This window comes from Hyperolius riggenbachi, chromosome 1 (genome assembly GCF_040937935.1).
Source record: "Hyperolius riggenbachi isolate aHypRig1 chromosome 1, aHypRig1.pri, whole genome shotgun sequence".
NCBI classification, from domain to species: domain Eukaryota; kingdom Metazoa; phylum Chordata; class Amphibia; order Anura; family Hyperoliidae; genus Hyperolius; species Hyperolius riggenbachi.
In genome coordinates this window covers 95,896,393-95,912,845 of record NC_090646.1, presented here as the reverse complement: position 1 = coordinate 95,912,845, position 16,453 = coordinate 95,896,393, and the positions used below count along the sequence as shown (strand labels likewise).

General features: G+C 45.5%; 1 protein-coding gene across 2 annotated transcripts in view; it reads right to left on the bottom strand.

Moving 5' to 3' along the window:
* EVC2 (EvC ciliary complex subunit 2) overlaps window positions 1-16,453 on the bottom strand; it is a 167,990-nt gene that overhangs the window by 69,714 nt on the left and 81,823 nt on the right. For both annotated transcript variants that reach the window (XM_068277224.1, XM_068277233.1), the window contains exons 10-12: window positions 14,257-14,581; window positions 6,745-6,975; window positions 2,853-3,028 (exon numbers count right to left, since the gene is read on the bottom strand). In XM_068277224.1, coding sequence (XP_068133325.1) covers window positions 2,853-3,028; window positions 6,745-6,975; window positions 14,257-14,581 — 732 coding nt within the window. The remainder of the gene's footprint in view (window positions 1-2,852; window positions 3,029-6,744; window positions 6,976-14,256; window positions 14,582-16,453) is intronic.

The window sequence follows — 16,453 nt, the reverse complement described above, 5'->3', positions numbered from 1 at the left end:
CATTGTGAAAGATACCCACACTTACCTAAAGGTGTGGAGACCTGCATACAGACTCAAGACCTCTGGTACCTTTGTAGTTTCCTGTTAGTAGATTGAGATCTTACAATTCCTCACCACATATTTCTTGTATAAGAAGCCTTCTCACGTAGAGGACAGATGGATTCTACTGTAATGCAGTAATGTCTGACATTCTGTAAGGGATTGCAGAGATGCCGCCGCATCAGAGAGTGGCATGGCGGCTATCTCCGCGTCTCAGCCGGCGGTTTCCGCCGCACGGATACATGATGGAATTATGCCTGAGATTGTGGGGAATGAGGAGGAAGCCGCCGCAGTGCCGAGTGGCATGGCGGCTGTCTCCGCGTCTCAGCCAGCGGCTTTCGCCGCATGGTCGCATGGTGGAACTTTGCCTGCTCCTTCAGTCGCACATAGACTGAGGTCTACCGCGCGTGCGCACAGACAGGATCTTTATGCAAGCAGAAGGGGAGTCAGTTGATCAGCCGATCAGCTGACTCCAGCACTGATCCTGATTGGCTGAGTGACTAGGGCGGTGCTTAGGAGCACTCCCAGTATATATAGAACATGCCTGTCAGTTGTTCCTCGTCTGCTGTTGCATACGCTACGTGTTAGCACTCAGACCCATAGTCAGATCCGACAGTGTTCTGGAACCAGCGGGAGCTGGGGATCCACACTTAGACAGATTCTGTTGATAGCTTAAAGTACTAATTGAATTGTATTATTTGTTATGACCCTCTGCTAGCCTTGACTACTCTTCTGTCTTGTGATTCTGTGCCTTTGCCTATCTGATCCAGTTGCCGACTTAGCTTATCCCTCACTCTGATTCTTTCTTCTACCTTTGTACCGTATCTGTCCGTGTGTTGCCGAACCTGCTTGTCTGACTCTTCTGCCCTCACCAGTGAACTTAGTCCTGGTGAGGGACTCTCAGTTTAGTATCACCTGCTCCTCAGGTTGATAGCTGCAGTATAGTCTGAATCACCTGCTCCTCAGGTTGATAGCTGCAGTATAGTCTGAATCACCTGCTCCTCAGGTTGATAGCTGCAGTATGGTCTGAATCACCTGCTCCTCATGTAGATAGCTGCAGTGTAGTCTGAATCACCTGCTCCTCAGGTTGATAGCTGCAGTACAGTCTTAATCACCTGCTCCTCAGGTGGCTAGCTATCATTATATGCTGCCTGCATCTCCTGCCCCTCAGGGGATCACCTGTTGCAGTACAGTCTGAATCACTCGCTCCTCGAGTGATCTCGCTACATTGTTTAACTGTGCATCACCCGCTCCTCGGGTGAAACCATCATTACTCCTCCGAGTCGACAGCTTGCTGGAATACTGTTTATTGTGTTGATAGATACCCCCTTCACCAGCTCCCCTGGACAGAGGGTATCTCCATCTATATTTACTGTTGCACCAAACACCATCTTACATCATTGTATCCTGTGTGTCTTGCTATACTTGTATTATTGGTGATTCTGCAGATCACCACATAATCAGGTATAACATCTGTATTATTGGTGATACTGCAGATCACCAATAATCAGAAAATCTGTTCTGGCTGACACCGATCGTTACACATTCACTGTTCTTCCTACTTTGGGTGTCTCATGGTCATACCAAACTAACCAGCCCGTTGGCTGAATCCAGAGAGGAGAGGGAATTAGCTGTAGTGAAGTTTATCAAGCATATTTTGACCCATGAAAACAAGCATTGGTTTCAACACTTTTCATCGATAAGCCATTTGTAACCACTTAGAATCCTATTTGCTATTAGAGATTTACATGTGCAGTTTTGAGATTAGTGGTGCTTTAAATGACAACTGAAGTGAGAGGGATATGGAGGCTGCCATATTTATTTCCTTTTGGTTGGATATTATAATGGTTAAGTGCTCTGACACAGGAGACCAGGGTTTGAATCTCGTCTCTTCCTGTTCAGTCAGCCAGCACCTACTCAGCGAGGAGACCTTGGGTAAAAACTCCCAAACACTGCTACTGCCTATAGGGCGCGTCCTAGTGGCTGCATCTCTGGTGCTTTGAGTCCGCCAGAAGAAAAGCGCAATATAAATGTTCTGTGTCTGGCTGTCCTGCTGATACTTTTAGACCCTGAAAAAGCATGCAGATCAGGTACTCTGACTGAAGTCTGACTGGAACTGCCACATGCTTGTTTCTGGTGTGTGCTTCAGACACTATTGATGCCAGAAAGATCAGCAGGGTTGCCAGACAACTGGTATGGTTTATAGGACTCGTCCAGGAAGACTAAAAATACAAAAATCACTTACCTGGGGCTTCCTCCAGCCCCTTGCAGCCGTCCTGTGCCCTCGCCGCAGCTGTGCTCCCCGCCAGTGGCCCGATGTCCTCTCAGGTACAGGAGGCCTATTTGCGTTCCAATGTGCGGCTCACGTAATCGCGCTGACGTCAGCCGGGTAGTACTTTGCAGGCTGTGAGCCGCACGCTGGAGCCCAAGTAGATGCCAACCTGGCGAGGTCAGCACCGGAGGGGACCGGGAGCCACCGGAGCTGCGGCGAGAGCACAGGACAGCTGCCAGGCGCTGGAGGAAGCCCCAGGTAAGTGAATTTTTTTATTTTTAGTCTTCCTGGACCTTCCCTTTAAAAGGAAATAAATATGGCAGCCTAGATATCCCTTTCACTTCAGGTGTCCTTTGACAAAAAAAAAAAAAGTTTATGATAGTGTATGAAAAAAACAGAAAGCAACTGAATATTAGTTCTTGTTAATGAACTGTGACCAGTGACATATGAAAAGTATTTGGGGTAAGCACATCACAAAGAATACCACCGGCCTAGACCAACCATCACTTGTAGGGCCTCTCTGAAATACTGCAGTTCTTACCTTTCAGTCCTAGTAATAAGATTTGCCATTTGTGTCGCTGTAGAATTTAGTTGGTATCGATTATGACTGTCGCTTAGCTGGATGTGGTATAACAAGTTCTTCCGAACAGCGAGTCTTTTGTTCAAGTGATATTTTTTAGTTGTTTGCAGAAAATCAATAAGGTCTTCTGACTCTTCCTGTAGATAAAACAGAAAAAAAGTACTTTAAAAGTAATTTAAAGTACTCGTTCTTGAAGCAGCAACCATTGTCTTTTGTTCAGCAGATTCATCAATAAAGGACCAGATGTTCTGCTTTGACTGCCCCTTGGTGCATTGCGTACATCGTGGAAGGAAACTGATGTTAGCTTTTTGCACCAATTCGATATAGCAAGTTATTTGAAAAGTAATCTATTTTACAAAGACTCTGAAGTATTTATTATATTCAATGACAAATGTCTTTATTTTGCTGACCTAATTCAAAGCAGAGTTTGCGAAAGACCGGAGGTAATGAAAAATGCCGAACTGGAGAAGTTTACTCCAAAAATGGATCATAAAGTGCAAGGCCGTACAGAGGATTCTCAAGGGGGTGGTGCTCAAATTTGAAAAAGGTGCTCCAACCAATCAATCGTGCTAAATTGTGTATGTAATACCCCCTCTCCGGAAATCAGTATTAGGCATCCCCCCCCCCTTATAGCAGTATCAAGCAGACATTGGGCCTGATTCACAAAGCGGTGCAAACAGTTAGCACGCCTAAACTCAGTTTAGGCATGATAAGTTTAGGTGTGATAAGTTTAGGCATGATAAGTTTAGGTGTGATAAGTTTAGGCGTGATAAGTTTAAGCACCAACAGGGTTAACACCGCAGTGCACAGCTGATCAAAAGTTTTGCGCTAGCAAAGTCTGGTGCACTTCGCATAGAGTTTAATGACGCTGCTTTGCGTGCGGGACTTTGTGCGCGATCTAAACTTATCTAAACTTATAATGCCTAAACTTATCATGCCTAAACTTATCACGCCTAAACTGGCTTTTCACCAGTGTGGTGCAATGGTTATCAAGCCTAAAGTCTCTAACTGGGCTAGCACCGCTTTGTGAATTGAGCCCATTGTGTCTCCTTCAAAGACTTGTGGCTCCACCCAGGGCTGTGGAGTCGGTACAAAAATCATCCGACTCCAACTCTGACTCCAACTCCTCAGTTTTTGAAACCACCGACTCCAGGTACCCAAAATGGCTCGACTCTGACTCCTGGACTCCGACTCCTTAGTCTAATGCTTACCAGGGCAGTGGATTTTGTACAAAAATCATCAGACTCCCTAGTTTAAGAAACCACGACTCCGACTCCAACTCCGACTCCAGGTACCCAAAATTGCTCAGACTCCAACTCCTCGACTCCAACTGCACAGCCCTGGCTCCACCACCCTAAAATCAGCAGTGATAGGTGCCCACTGTGGAGCCTGATGTAGGCGCTACACCTACAGACTCATCACTTTTCATTAATGGAACCAACAGATGGTTCTACACAGTAGTGGGTTCCATGTGAGTGCTGATTTGTACAGGGAACCATGTGAGTGCTGAGTACAGGCCAACAGTGGGTACTGGGTTCATGTAGGTGCAATGGGCAGGACATAAGTGATTAGTGAGTGCCATGTGGGGTTTGGATGTGTGTCATGGCACAGTACTGGGCATCATATGGATTTGAACAATGGATGAGTACTGGGTGCTAGATGGGTGCAGGCCATGGAAGGGTACTAGGTGCATATAATGGCTAAGTACTAATTGCCATGTGATTACAGACCATGCATACCTACCAAGTGTGAACCATGAAGGGTCACTGTGAGTGCTCGAGGAGGGTAAGGTCACTGTAGGTGCTGGGGGGGTGGGGGGAGGGAGAGGTCAGTGTAGATGCTGCAGTGCTGGGTGTTATGAGAGGTCGCAGTGTGTGCTGGCAATGGGAGAGGTCACTGTAGGTGATGTGGGAGGGGGGAGTTCCCTGTGGCCACATGCACATGTCTGATAAATTGAATCCAATAAAAACGATTGTTTGTACAGGGAGATTGAAAGTTTTTTCAATTCGTTCGAGAAGTCTGATTTTCCCATTTTTTTCTTTATAAAAAAATATTCTGATCAATTTTTATTTAAAAAAATCATGTTTTGACCCGTGTGGGGGAGATATGGACGTTTAAAAAGCTCTATCCATTCATGTAAAATGAATGATGAACACCAAGTCACACCAGCAAATGTGGGCGCTAATGCAAATATCGGCTATTTTTGCCTAAGGCAGAGATCCCATGTCTTCCTCCAGACCTCCGCTGGACACCGAAACCAACTTGAAGTTCATGGGCACTTCAGTCCTTGCTACCACGTAGGCGCAAGACGTTTGCGCCTGCACAATGCGTCCTCACTCCCGTTGACGAACCCTTGTCGAGGGGCTGCAAGTAGGTGAATGGGGATGGAGGAAGGCTCTGGATTATTCAGAGGCTTCCCTCTACTTAGGCTATTATGTAACTTTAACATGTTCTAAAGTCACAGGTACCCTTTCAGCACTTGCAAGGTTCTAACTTAGCAGTAAGGCCGAACTGGGCCAACTTTACTCAATTTCTCCAGTAACTCATTACACCCTTATCTCTCCTCATCACTGCCGCCATCCCTAGGTCGCTCACTCTGGACTTAACGCACAATGACGCCATTCGGTATGTCATGTCCGTGAATGGGTGGGCCTGCCTGGCAGCAGAGTGGTGGTGAGGTGAGCAGAGCAGCTGTAATTCTGGAATTGGACACATATTGTAAACAGTGCTTTTGCTTTAAAGAGCAACCTTAATGAGATTTAGTAGAATGAGTAAATTATTCAGGATACCCCATATTACGTTAAATCCTGGTTTCAGCATCAAAAACATTTCCTATCCCATAGCTGTATATTTCTGCAGAGCAGTATGTAGCCCGCCCTACCAACAAGACTTAGCCTAGGCCAGTGATGGCTAACCTTGGCACTCCAGCTGTGGTGGAACTACAAGTCCCATGAGGCTTTGCAATACTCTGACAGCCCTAAGCATAACTCAGGAAGGGCAGAGGCATGATGGGATTTGTAGTTTTGTCACAGCTGGAGTGCCAAGGTTAGCCATCACTGGCCTAGGCTGTTTACGCTGCCAAACTCTTCACCCCCCTCCCCCCTCCCCGAGTATTCTGGGAGACAAGGTATCTTATGTGCTGGTTTTAGAATGCTCAGTAAACGAACATTTTACAGAGATCGCTTGCCCTCTGTAATAAATTTCGGAATGTAAATCAGGGTGAGAAGAGACGTATCTACAGGGGTGCAGGTAAGGCAATGAGCGCCTTGTACTGGGGGCGCTGCTCCATAGCATCCTTGGTGTTCTCTATACATATTCGTTTCTATCTTTTGGGGAAACAAGCTGGCTAACCGTTATTTGAGGATATTTATAGGCGGACCATATTGTGATAATACTCCATACTTATAGGCAATATTTTCACTTGGACACAACCAATTCAACCAAGGCTGCATGTTAAAATATTTGGAGGGTGCAACTTCCACCCCCCACCATACACACTTTCCCTGGGGGCTGATTTAAATGTTTTATTTGCCATAGATACACCATTTTTGCCATTTTTCCTAGATACACCTCAGAGGGAGCGATTTTTTAATTGTGAAAACACTGGATAAATAATTTATAAATCAATATTGTACAAAAAATAAGCAATGTTATTCATGATATTTTAAATACAGTTCCTCTTAACCTGCCTTTCTGCCTGCCCAGACACTCTGACCTTCTTTCTGCCATGTTATCTACAACAGAACCCTACCTAGGGGCAGCCTCCAATGTGAAACGGCTGATTTGTTTTGCTGAACACAGACAGCATGTATACTTGATCCGGATTGACACTGTTCATTTCATCTGACCTTACCTGCACTTTCAAGTAGTTGTCTATGAGAGTTCTTTGTGCGTCTGGTTTGGCTTTCATTGAACTCTGTGCTTGGTCAAAGTAGATCTTATGCAGTTCAGTCCTGTGAGTAATGGCCAGCTGCCTGTAGGCCTTTGCAAACTCCTTTTCCTGCTTCAACAGAAGTTGCCTCTTCAGTGCACTCTGCTCAAGGCCATGTAGCTTGTCAAGGAGAGATCTGTATTCTGTGATGGACTAGAGAAGAGAAAAAAACTTGCACGTAAACAGATAAAAGGGAGTCACTGCCACAATGCCTATTTTAAAAGGCACATTTGTGACAACTTCATCTTTATATGTAATTAGCATACTATGGCTGTAGGATCTGACAGTTTCCCTTCAACACTACTTAAAGAGGACCTGTCACAAATAGACATCTGAATTCCTATTTTTGAAAGGAACCTGAAGTAAGAGGAAAACGGAGGCTGTCATCTTAATTCCCTCATAAACAATACCAGTTGCCTTGCTGCCATGTTGAGCTTTTGGCTTCAGTTGCTTCTGAGTCTCACACCTGCAACAAGCATGCAGCCAGTGGAGACAGACCAGGGCCAAAGCATCTATCAGCATTCTGTTAAGTTTAATACTCACCTGACAATGGATCAGGAAACCTCACAGCGATGCCTCCCGATGAACGAGGTTCCCAGAACCATCTTCCTGCCCGCAGCAACACGCAACGTTATGCGGCGGCACACGACGGTTCAAACGATCGCGACACTTTGCGTGGGAGTCATCAGGGATCTTAAAAAATCTGATCTGCCAAGATGGTCGTTATAGCTGTGGGTCCCCAAGGGCCATTCAACTAATCACGCGCCTGTACCCAAGTAGTGAGATCACGGAAATGATCGCTCGTCGCTCTAAAAATAGCCTGACATTAGAAAAACAAATCTTTTACTTCCGACGTCTCAGGTACACTTTAAAAGACAGAGTGTAGTTTGTAAACTGTAAATATGACAGAATGATGCAATGTTATAAAAAAAAAAGCTTTATAACTGAAAATAAAAATATGAGACTCTTTTCTGTGCTATTAATGTTCTATTCAGTATCCGTACTACACATACAATTCATTATCTCATGCATTTTTTTTTCTCTTCAGGTTTGCTTTAAAGAGAACCCGAGGTGGGGTTCTGACAATGCTATCCGCATACTGAGGCTGGGTCTGCCTATACTGCCCAGCCTCTGTTGCTATCCAGATCCCCCTAAGCCCCCCTGCAATCTGCTATCCCCCATAAATCACAGCCACGCTGTCGACATGCAGCGTGTTGCAGCGGCCTGTGTTTACCTATGTACTGTCACTCTTGCCGCACCCCCCCCTCCTGCATAGCTCCGGTCCCCGCCCGTGTCCCTTCCCTCCCCGCTGATTGGAGGGAAGGGATGCGGGCGGGGCCCGGAGCTATGCAAGAGGCGGGGGAGCACCCGAGACTGACAGTACAAAGGTAAACACAGCCCGCACAGCGCGGCTGTGATTTATGGGGCATAGCAGAGCGCAGGGGGAACTTAGGTGGGATCTGGATAGCAACAGAGGCTGGACAGTATAGACAGACTCAGCCTCTGTATGCGGATAGCATTGTCAGAACCCCACCTCGGGTTCTCTTCTATCACTCTATATTGGCACTGCTAATGTTTTTCTTTTGCTTATTTTTCTTCCGGGCCAGGAGCCTACTTGTCAAGTACCTCCAACAGACACATCCATTGCTTTCAGATAAGTCAGTGAGGGCTTTAATCCTGTTAATAGCCAGCATTACAAACACATTTCCATTCCCGGAGCGGGGAGAAGGAGAGGAGCCAGGACGCCGGCGTGGGACCTCCCGACCAGCACTGGGCTGGAAAAAGCCCCTGGTGAGTACAACTTTCCTTTTTTTTCAGAGCTCGGAGTCCCTTTAACTTGAAACAAAAAAAAAAGCAGGCAAAGTTACAGCTTAAAAGATCACAGATTCGTGGCAAGTGTCAGATGTAATAAAACTCTCTTGCACCTATTAATGTGCACCTGTTCCTGGCATTCTTGTTTATGCCTTCACCAGTAATATAACTGATTGTACAGGAAATGTTAGCAAAGCGTCTTCCTACAGCTCTCCCCGATGTTTACAGTGACCTTTCAAAGTTTAAGAGCCTCCAGGGTGTGCTAGTCATTTTATTCATTGTGTGCAGGGAAAGTAAAGAACGCGTCTCTCCAGATGGCCTGTGTTACCGTTGTGAGTTAGGAAAGTTCACAGAAATATGAGAGAAAATGATGTGAAACATTCACACCTATTATTATATGCCTTTCAGCAAACTAAATACTGTATATTGCTTGAACATGGATCAGACCCATGCACATAATGACTATATAGCAAGGTACCCAGTTAAAGGACAAGTGAGTGTATGCTTAGTTAACATTTAAAGGGATCCTTAAAGGACCACTATCGCAAAAATTGTAAAATGTATAACACATGTAGACACATACAACTAAGAAGTATGTTTCTTCCAGAGTAAAATAAGCCATAAATTACTTTTCTGCTATGTTGCTGTCACTTGCATTAGGTAGTAGAAATCTGACAGAACTGACAGGTTTTAGACCAGCTTATCTCCTCATGGGGGGTTGTCAAGATTTTCTTTATTTTTAAAAGCATTTAGTAAATGGAAGTTGCTCCATCCAACTGCCAAAAAAGTGTGCAGCGAGCAGGAAGGCCGGCTTGCATATTTGTGTAAATCCTTTTCAGGGAGTGTCTTTATCCTACATAATAAAATCCCTCTGCCCCTGCATCATCCTCCTGTCCCTGTGTCCGTGTGTTTTAGCTACTGCGCATGTGTAGACAGTGGGACAGGAGGAGGATGGGGCCAGGGGGGACGGGCGTGTGCACGCGTGGGTACACGGGCGGGCGTGTGCGCATGCTTACATGCGGTGGCGGAGGTCATAGGGCCAGGAGGGGAGGAGGGTTGTGAGGAACTAGAGCCTGTTATATTAATGTGGTTAGGTCCACCTAGTAAAGAACAAAGGCCATGCTGAGAATCCCCCATGAGGAAAGGAGCTGATCCAAAACCTGTCGGTTCTGTCAGATTTCTACTACCTGCTGTTAGTGACAGCAATATAGCAGAAAAGTAAGGTAATTTATGTATCATTTTACTCAGCGAAAAATGTACTTCTTATTTGTATTTGTTTACATGTACTTTAAATTTTACAATTTTTCCACGATAGTGGTCCTTTAACCACCCTGGCGTTCTATTGAGATCGCCAGGGCGGCTGCGGGAGGGTTTTTTTTTAATAAAAAAAAAACTATTTCAAGCAGCCAACTGAAAGTTGGCTGCATGAAAGCCCACTAGAGGGCGCTCCGGAGGCGTTCTTCTGATCGCCTCCGGCAAGCATAGGTAACAAGGAAGGCTGCAATGAGCAGCCTTCCTTGTTTGGCTTTCCTCGTTGCCATGGCGACGAGCGGAGTGACGTCATGGACGTCAGCCGACGTCCTGACGTCAGCCGCCTCCGATTCAGCCCTTAGCGCTGGCCGGAACTATTTGTTCCAGGCTGCGCAGGGCTCGGGCGGCTGGGGGGACCCTCTTTCGCCGCTGCTCGCGGCGGATCGCCGCAGAGTGGCGGCGATCAGGCAGCACACGCGGCTGGCAAAGTGCCGGCTGCGTGTGCTGCTTTTTATTTGATGAAAATCGGCCCAGCAGGGCCTGAGCGGCACCCTCTGGCGGTAAGGTGGTTAAGTTACGTGACATGATGAGATAGACAGGTATACACCTGTCTATCTCATCATGTCACATGTCACGTAACTTAAAGGACCACTATCGTGGAAAAATTGTAAAATTTAATGAAGTCCCAAGCATACGAATAAATACACTATGCTGAGTTCCTTTTCTTCTTTTTCTGCCTGAAAGAGTTAACATTCAGCTATGTAACTGATTTCTCTCCATCTCCAGTGAGACCCAGCCGGATTATACAGTCCCTCACTGAAGAGGAATTACAGCCATAAACCACTTAGGGCTAGTTCACATTAGAAGCGCGAATCACGATTTTGGCGTACAAATTTTGCGTTTTTACTGCGATTTGCGATTGCGATACCCGTTTTACTTGACTCCATTTCTTCACTTGACAAGCAGCCTTTTGGGCCAATCAAAGCGTGGGGATCACATCCTAGAAAGCCACTGGATTCAACAGGGTTCAGGGGGATGAAAGGAGTGGCAATTATTTTTAAAGGAGCGCACAAAATTTACCAGCACATGCTACGCAGCACTACCGCGCCTAAAGAATCAGCTTAATGAAGCAAGGCCTGTGCTTCCTCTTCAGGCTGGTCACTGCCAAGGGAGCATAGAGTGCTGGGTGGGCGTGCTGGATAGGCAGTCCCATTCATGCGACAGGGGTGAAAGGGGGGAGGGGGGAATATGAAATAGGCGTCAATCAACACGATTCCAGGAGGCTAAGTATGTGCACGCCAGACTTGGGAAGAGGGAGAAGACAGCCAGCAAGAAAAGGGGGCAGCCATTACACTTGCAGGGTGGGCGGCAGGCGAAATTTTAACCTGCGTTAGAGTCTGAATTTGCTATTTTAGGACACCAAAATGTCTGTGCCTATAGCCCCCTCTAGATGTAAATCCAGGCCCTGCTTGAGACCTTTGATGGGTGAAACCATCTGTATTTTGAGCAGCAGTTTTACAATGATTGCTGTACAGACACACTGGCCCATATGCAATTCAATTTTTCTCCCAGGTGATATTTTACAACTTGTCAGCAAATGCCTTTGCCACCAAGTTTGTCACCAGAAAGCAAGAAAATACTCAAAATAAATTTGATAGTACTTTTTCACCAACTTTTGGGTACTTTTTTAATTGTATATTCCTGAAAATTTAGTTTACAGAGAAGATAAACATTTTCTACTAGGAGATAACTCAGGTGAAAAAAATAATTGCATATGGGTCACTGTCTCCTGGCTGACCAAAGTACTGCTCTAATGGGGGGGGGGGGGGGGTTTGGGAAGAGTCACAAGTGGCATCACGCTTCTGAAACTTCAAAGATCCTACAGAACAAAAGCTGTCTCAGGTGAACCACAAAAAAGGAGGCCAGCTACTACATTGTGAACACCTGTAACACTTTAGATTTTCTCCTGAAACGATTGTGCCCGATTGGAAAATCTGAACTGTGCATTTGGCTTCACTGAAACACAATCATCTCAAGAGTACAAGAGTGCAGCAATAGCTCTGCAAGACTCGAAGATAATGGTAGGAAGCTTGAGAAGATGGGATGGGGGTTATGAAAAAGAAGAAAGTAGAGTGGGGGAAGGGGGTACCACAATTATAGGCATCCCATTGACCCTCTGTAGAGTCTCCCCCTCCAGAATGTGTTCTAAAGACACAGAGACAATCCTCACATCGATCGCAGTGTGGACATGAAGAGAAAAGTGGAGCCACAGAATGTCTTTACATTTATTTTGTATTATGGAGAGGAGAGGCTTAGAGCTCAGAAGCTAATAACGGTGCTTAGCACTTAGCATTCTCACAGGTACATTACCCTCAGGGAAACACTGAACTTTCTATTAGCCTGTTACAGCTATTTACAATCTGGCTTAGCAACATATCTGTACAATTTCCTTTTCAGGAGTTCCTTGTCTTTATAGTATACTAGAGCTGAGAATTGTAACTATTGTTTTTACTGGGCGTATATATGTCAGCTGTATACAGATATCTTATTTAATGCCACACTGTAATTGCAGTTAAAGAGAAACTCCAGTGAAAATAATGTCATAAAAAGTGCTTCATTTTTACCATAATTATGTATAAATGATCTAGTCAGTGTTTGCCCGTTGTAAAATCCTCCCTCTATCTGATTTACATTTATCACATGGTGACATTTTTACCGCTAGCAGGTGATGTCAGTGGAAGGAGAAGCTGCTCGCTGCTTGCTTTGTCAGATGGACCCAGCTGTAAACAGCCATTATTTCCCACAATGCAATGAGGTTCACAGACAGGAAACTGTCAGGATTACACTGTGGGAAGGGTTTCACCACAATATCAGCCATACAGAGCCCCCTCATGATCCGTTTGTGAAAAGGAAAAGATTTCTCATGGGAAAGGAGGTATCAGCTACTGATTGGGATCAAATTCAATTCTTGGTCAGTTTCTCTTTAATCAGTTGCTCTCAATTATAACTGAAAGACAACTAATTTTCAAAGTAACACCAATGTTTTCCTATGGCTCAGTTCCCACTATACACTCTTTGACTGAAATCTTTCACAATGCACTGCTATGAAAAAAACGAGTACCAACGCGTACTAACGCATACCAACGCATTAAGTGTAAAAAGGCCCTTAGTGTTCTTGCTACGTTCATTTATGTATACTCACACTCATCTCCATGGCTACCATAATGTTGTCCTGCTGATCTTCTACCTCTAGTACTTTTAGCCATAGACCTTGAACCAGCATGCAGATCATGTGCTCTGACTGAAGTTTGACTGGATTAGCGGCATGCTTGTTTCAGGTGTGTGATCTGTATACTACTGCCGCCAAAGAAATCAGCAGGAATGGTGGGCAACTGGCATTGTATAAAAGGAAATAAATTATGGCTGCCTCCATATGCCTCTCGGTTAAGTTGTCCTTTAAGAAAAATGTAATTTTACAAACATGGCTTTGGGGTCTTTGCAACCCTCTTGATCTCCATAAAGGTCACTTCACTTTGGGTTTGTAGTCGGTTTGGGTTTGTAGTCGGTGAAACCCACCACAGACTCGTATGGGGTTACATGTTGTTGCAGAACTTAGAGCTCTCTCACATGGACAGCAGACAGAGGTGAGTATACTTCCTGTCAACTGCCCCAATTGGTCTCCCAAGCATTTACAGGAACTTGCACATGTGTGACATGGGTAGTAGTATGGTACCTGGCCCCTGCATGCACATCTGTCCACCAGACATCACTTGTAAAAGGTTGTTTGTTTTTTTTGGACAACAGACAGTGAAAGACACAGATAGAGAAATGCTCATCTAAAGTGGGTTAGTGTGAGAGGAAGGTCAGGTAAATCAATAGTAGAATTTCGCTAAAATGGCCGCTACATTTAGCTAAAATTATCCAGCACCCACTAGTAGAATATTGGTAATATTGCTGATTTTCTACTGGTGGCTCTGCCTGGCACCCAACATATCAGACACCCTTTTTTAATTTACGCAATGTATTTGCATCTCATTGACCTTCCCTTTTGGAAATTAGGTACAGGAATAGAAATGTAATGGGGATTCTAATTCTTAGCTTTTACTTGTTGCCGTTTCTGTACTTGTCTGAGAGACTTACCTTCTTCCTGTCATCTTCTTGTCAGGGCAGGAAGTGGTGTACAATCTCCAAGATGGAAACACAGACAGCAGTAATAACCCATTACAAATTCTAATACCTCTCTTTGCTAACCCAAGCTAAAATAAAATGTGTATTTCCTGGAGAAGAAGCTTTGAGAAGGGCTGCTGGCAGTGTAAAAGGTTATTACATGACGAGTATATAAGTGTAACACGGCTTGATGACCTGACATACCTTTTCCCCGGCATGTTTCATGGTTCCCTCTCCCTCCTCAGTGGCCTGCTTCTGCCACAGCTGCTGAGCCTCCATTTGTTTCCTGCTGTCCAAGTTGCATTCTGCTGTCAGCGCTACCATCTTCCTGTGTCGTTCCTCTTGTATTCTCTTCTCAAGGTCAGTCCACTGACCGCTCATGACAGTCCTCATCTTTCTTTCCTCCAGAGAGGTGAGGGTTCCGGCGCCTGTCATGTCCCTCAACAGAATCTCTGTCACATCTTTGGAGATCCGAACTCGACACGCTTCTAAGTATGCATCAGCTTGCGTCAGGTTAGCTATCTCTGCACTGCAGAGAGACAGGAAAACACAGCAGAGTTCCAGCATTAGTACACCTCATGCGTAGGGCAATAAATGTCATATCCAATGAAAGGTGAATGTAACCAAAGGCACTGGGTCAGGTGTCTGTGCCTGAACTCCCCCCCCCCCCCCCCCTGCCAGATATCAGAGACATTTCATGCATTCCCCAGCTTCACTAAACTTTACCTTTGATATTACAACTTCCTGCATCCGAAGCTTCACAATTCACAAAACTGCAGATTTTGTTTGTTTGCATAGAACATGATGGTCAGACAGGCAATGCACTGCAATGAGCCACTTACAATTCAGCATGTTTTTGTGCTTTTGTTCATACTTTTGTTTTTTTGAGGGAAAAAAAGTCTGTGTTCCGATTTTTCCGCATGTGGTGACCGTTTATAGAAATCAATATATTATACAGCTAAGCTATATACTATACATTAAAACCCACACAAACACATTTCACAAAATGAACACTGCATGCGAAAAAAAACGCACTCAAAAACGCAAACACACTGAAGTGCAGTTTTGGCAAAATGCTTGCATTTTTGCACAGCTCAGGTGTTATACTATCTGTGAATTTAATGATAGAATGTATAAAGGGGACAGCAATTCTCCTTTGTTTAATTTTTCCACCACCCTAAGAAATAAACAAATATGTGTTTATTTTAAATATTTTTACTCAGTACAGGTTCTGTTTAAGTGTCCCTCGTTCTAATCTGACAAAGTTGGGAGATATGGAAACTTTGTGTGAGAGAAAGGAGGAGGGACAGACTCACTAAGGAGTAATCTGCAGAGCCAGAGATATTGCACGGGGGCCTCAAAGATCAACAGACACATTGCCAGCGGCACAACAGGGAGGTGTGAGGTAGGAACAGACTACATTTCCTACCTCGCCGTCCACAGGGAGAGATTCTTTCTGGCCAGAACAGCAGCTGCCCCAGTCGTCCCCTATGTGGTGAGTGAGCTGCTCTGCAGCTCCGTCAGTAACTCATCTACTGTGTTTCAGACACTTCCACACAGCTCCACACAACCTCCTTCCCACTTTCAGTTGGGGTCCCCCAAGGCTCTGTTCTTGGTCCCCTGCTGTTCTCCATTTACACCGCCTCCATCGGAAAACTCCTCTCCTCTCTGGGTTTCAACTATCACCTATATGCAGATGACACCCAGATTTACCTCCATACCACTGACCTCTCCACCACCACCATGGAGAAGGTGTCCTCTGGTCTCTTAGCTATTTCATCGTGGATGTCTGCCAGGTTCCTAAAATTAAACCTGGATAAGACTGAGCTCCTAATCTTCCCGCCCCGTGCTGCTTCACCCCCCACTGACCTCTATGTCACTGTCAATGGCACAATCATTCATCCAACCACACAAGCCCGCTGCCTGGGTGTCATCCTAGACTCGGCCCTCTCCTTCACCACCCACATCCAAACTGTAGCTAGAGCCTGCTATTTCCACTTACGCAACATCTCCAAGATCCGGCCTTTCCTGACCCCAGACACTACCAAACTCCTTGTCCATGCCCTCATCATCTCCCGCCTGGACTACTGCAACTCCCTCTTGTCAGGCCTTCCTCAAAACCGCATCGCCCCCCTAAAATCCATCATGAACGCAGCAGCCAGACTCATCTACTCCTCCCACCGCTCTGTCTCCACACCTCCCCTACGCAAATCGCTTCATTGGCTTCCAATTCACTTCAGAATCAGCTTCAAGATCCTATGTTTGGCATACAAATCCATACACAAGTCCTGCCCAACCTACATCTCTGATCTGGTCAGCATATATACACCTGGCCGCCCACTTCGCTCCTCCAACGACCTTCTCTTAACCACCCCACGCATCTCGCACTCCCATGCCAGAC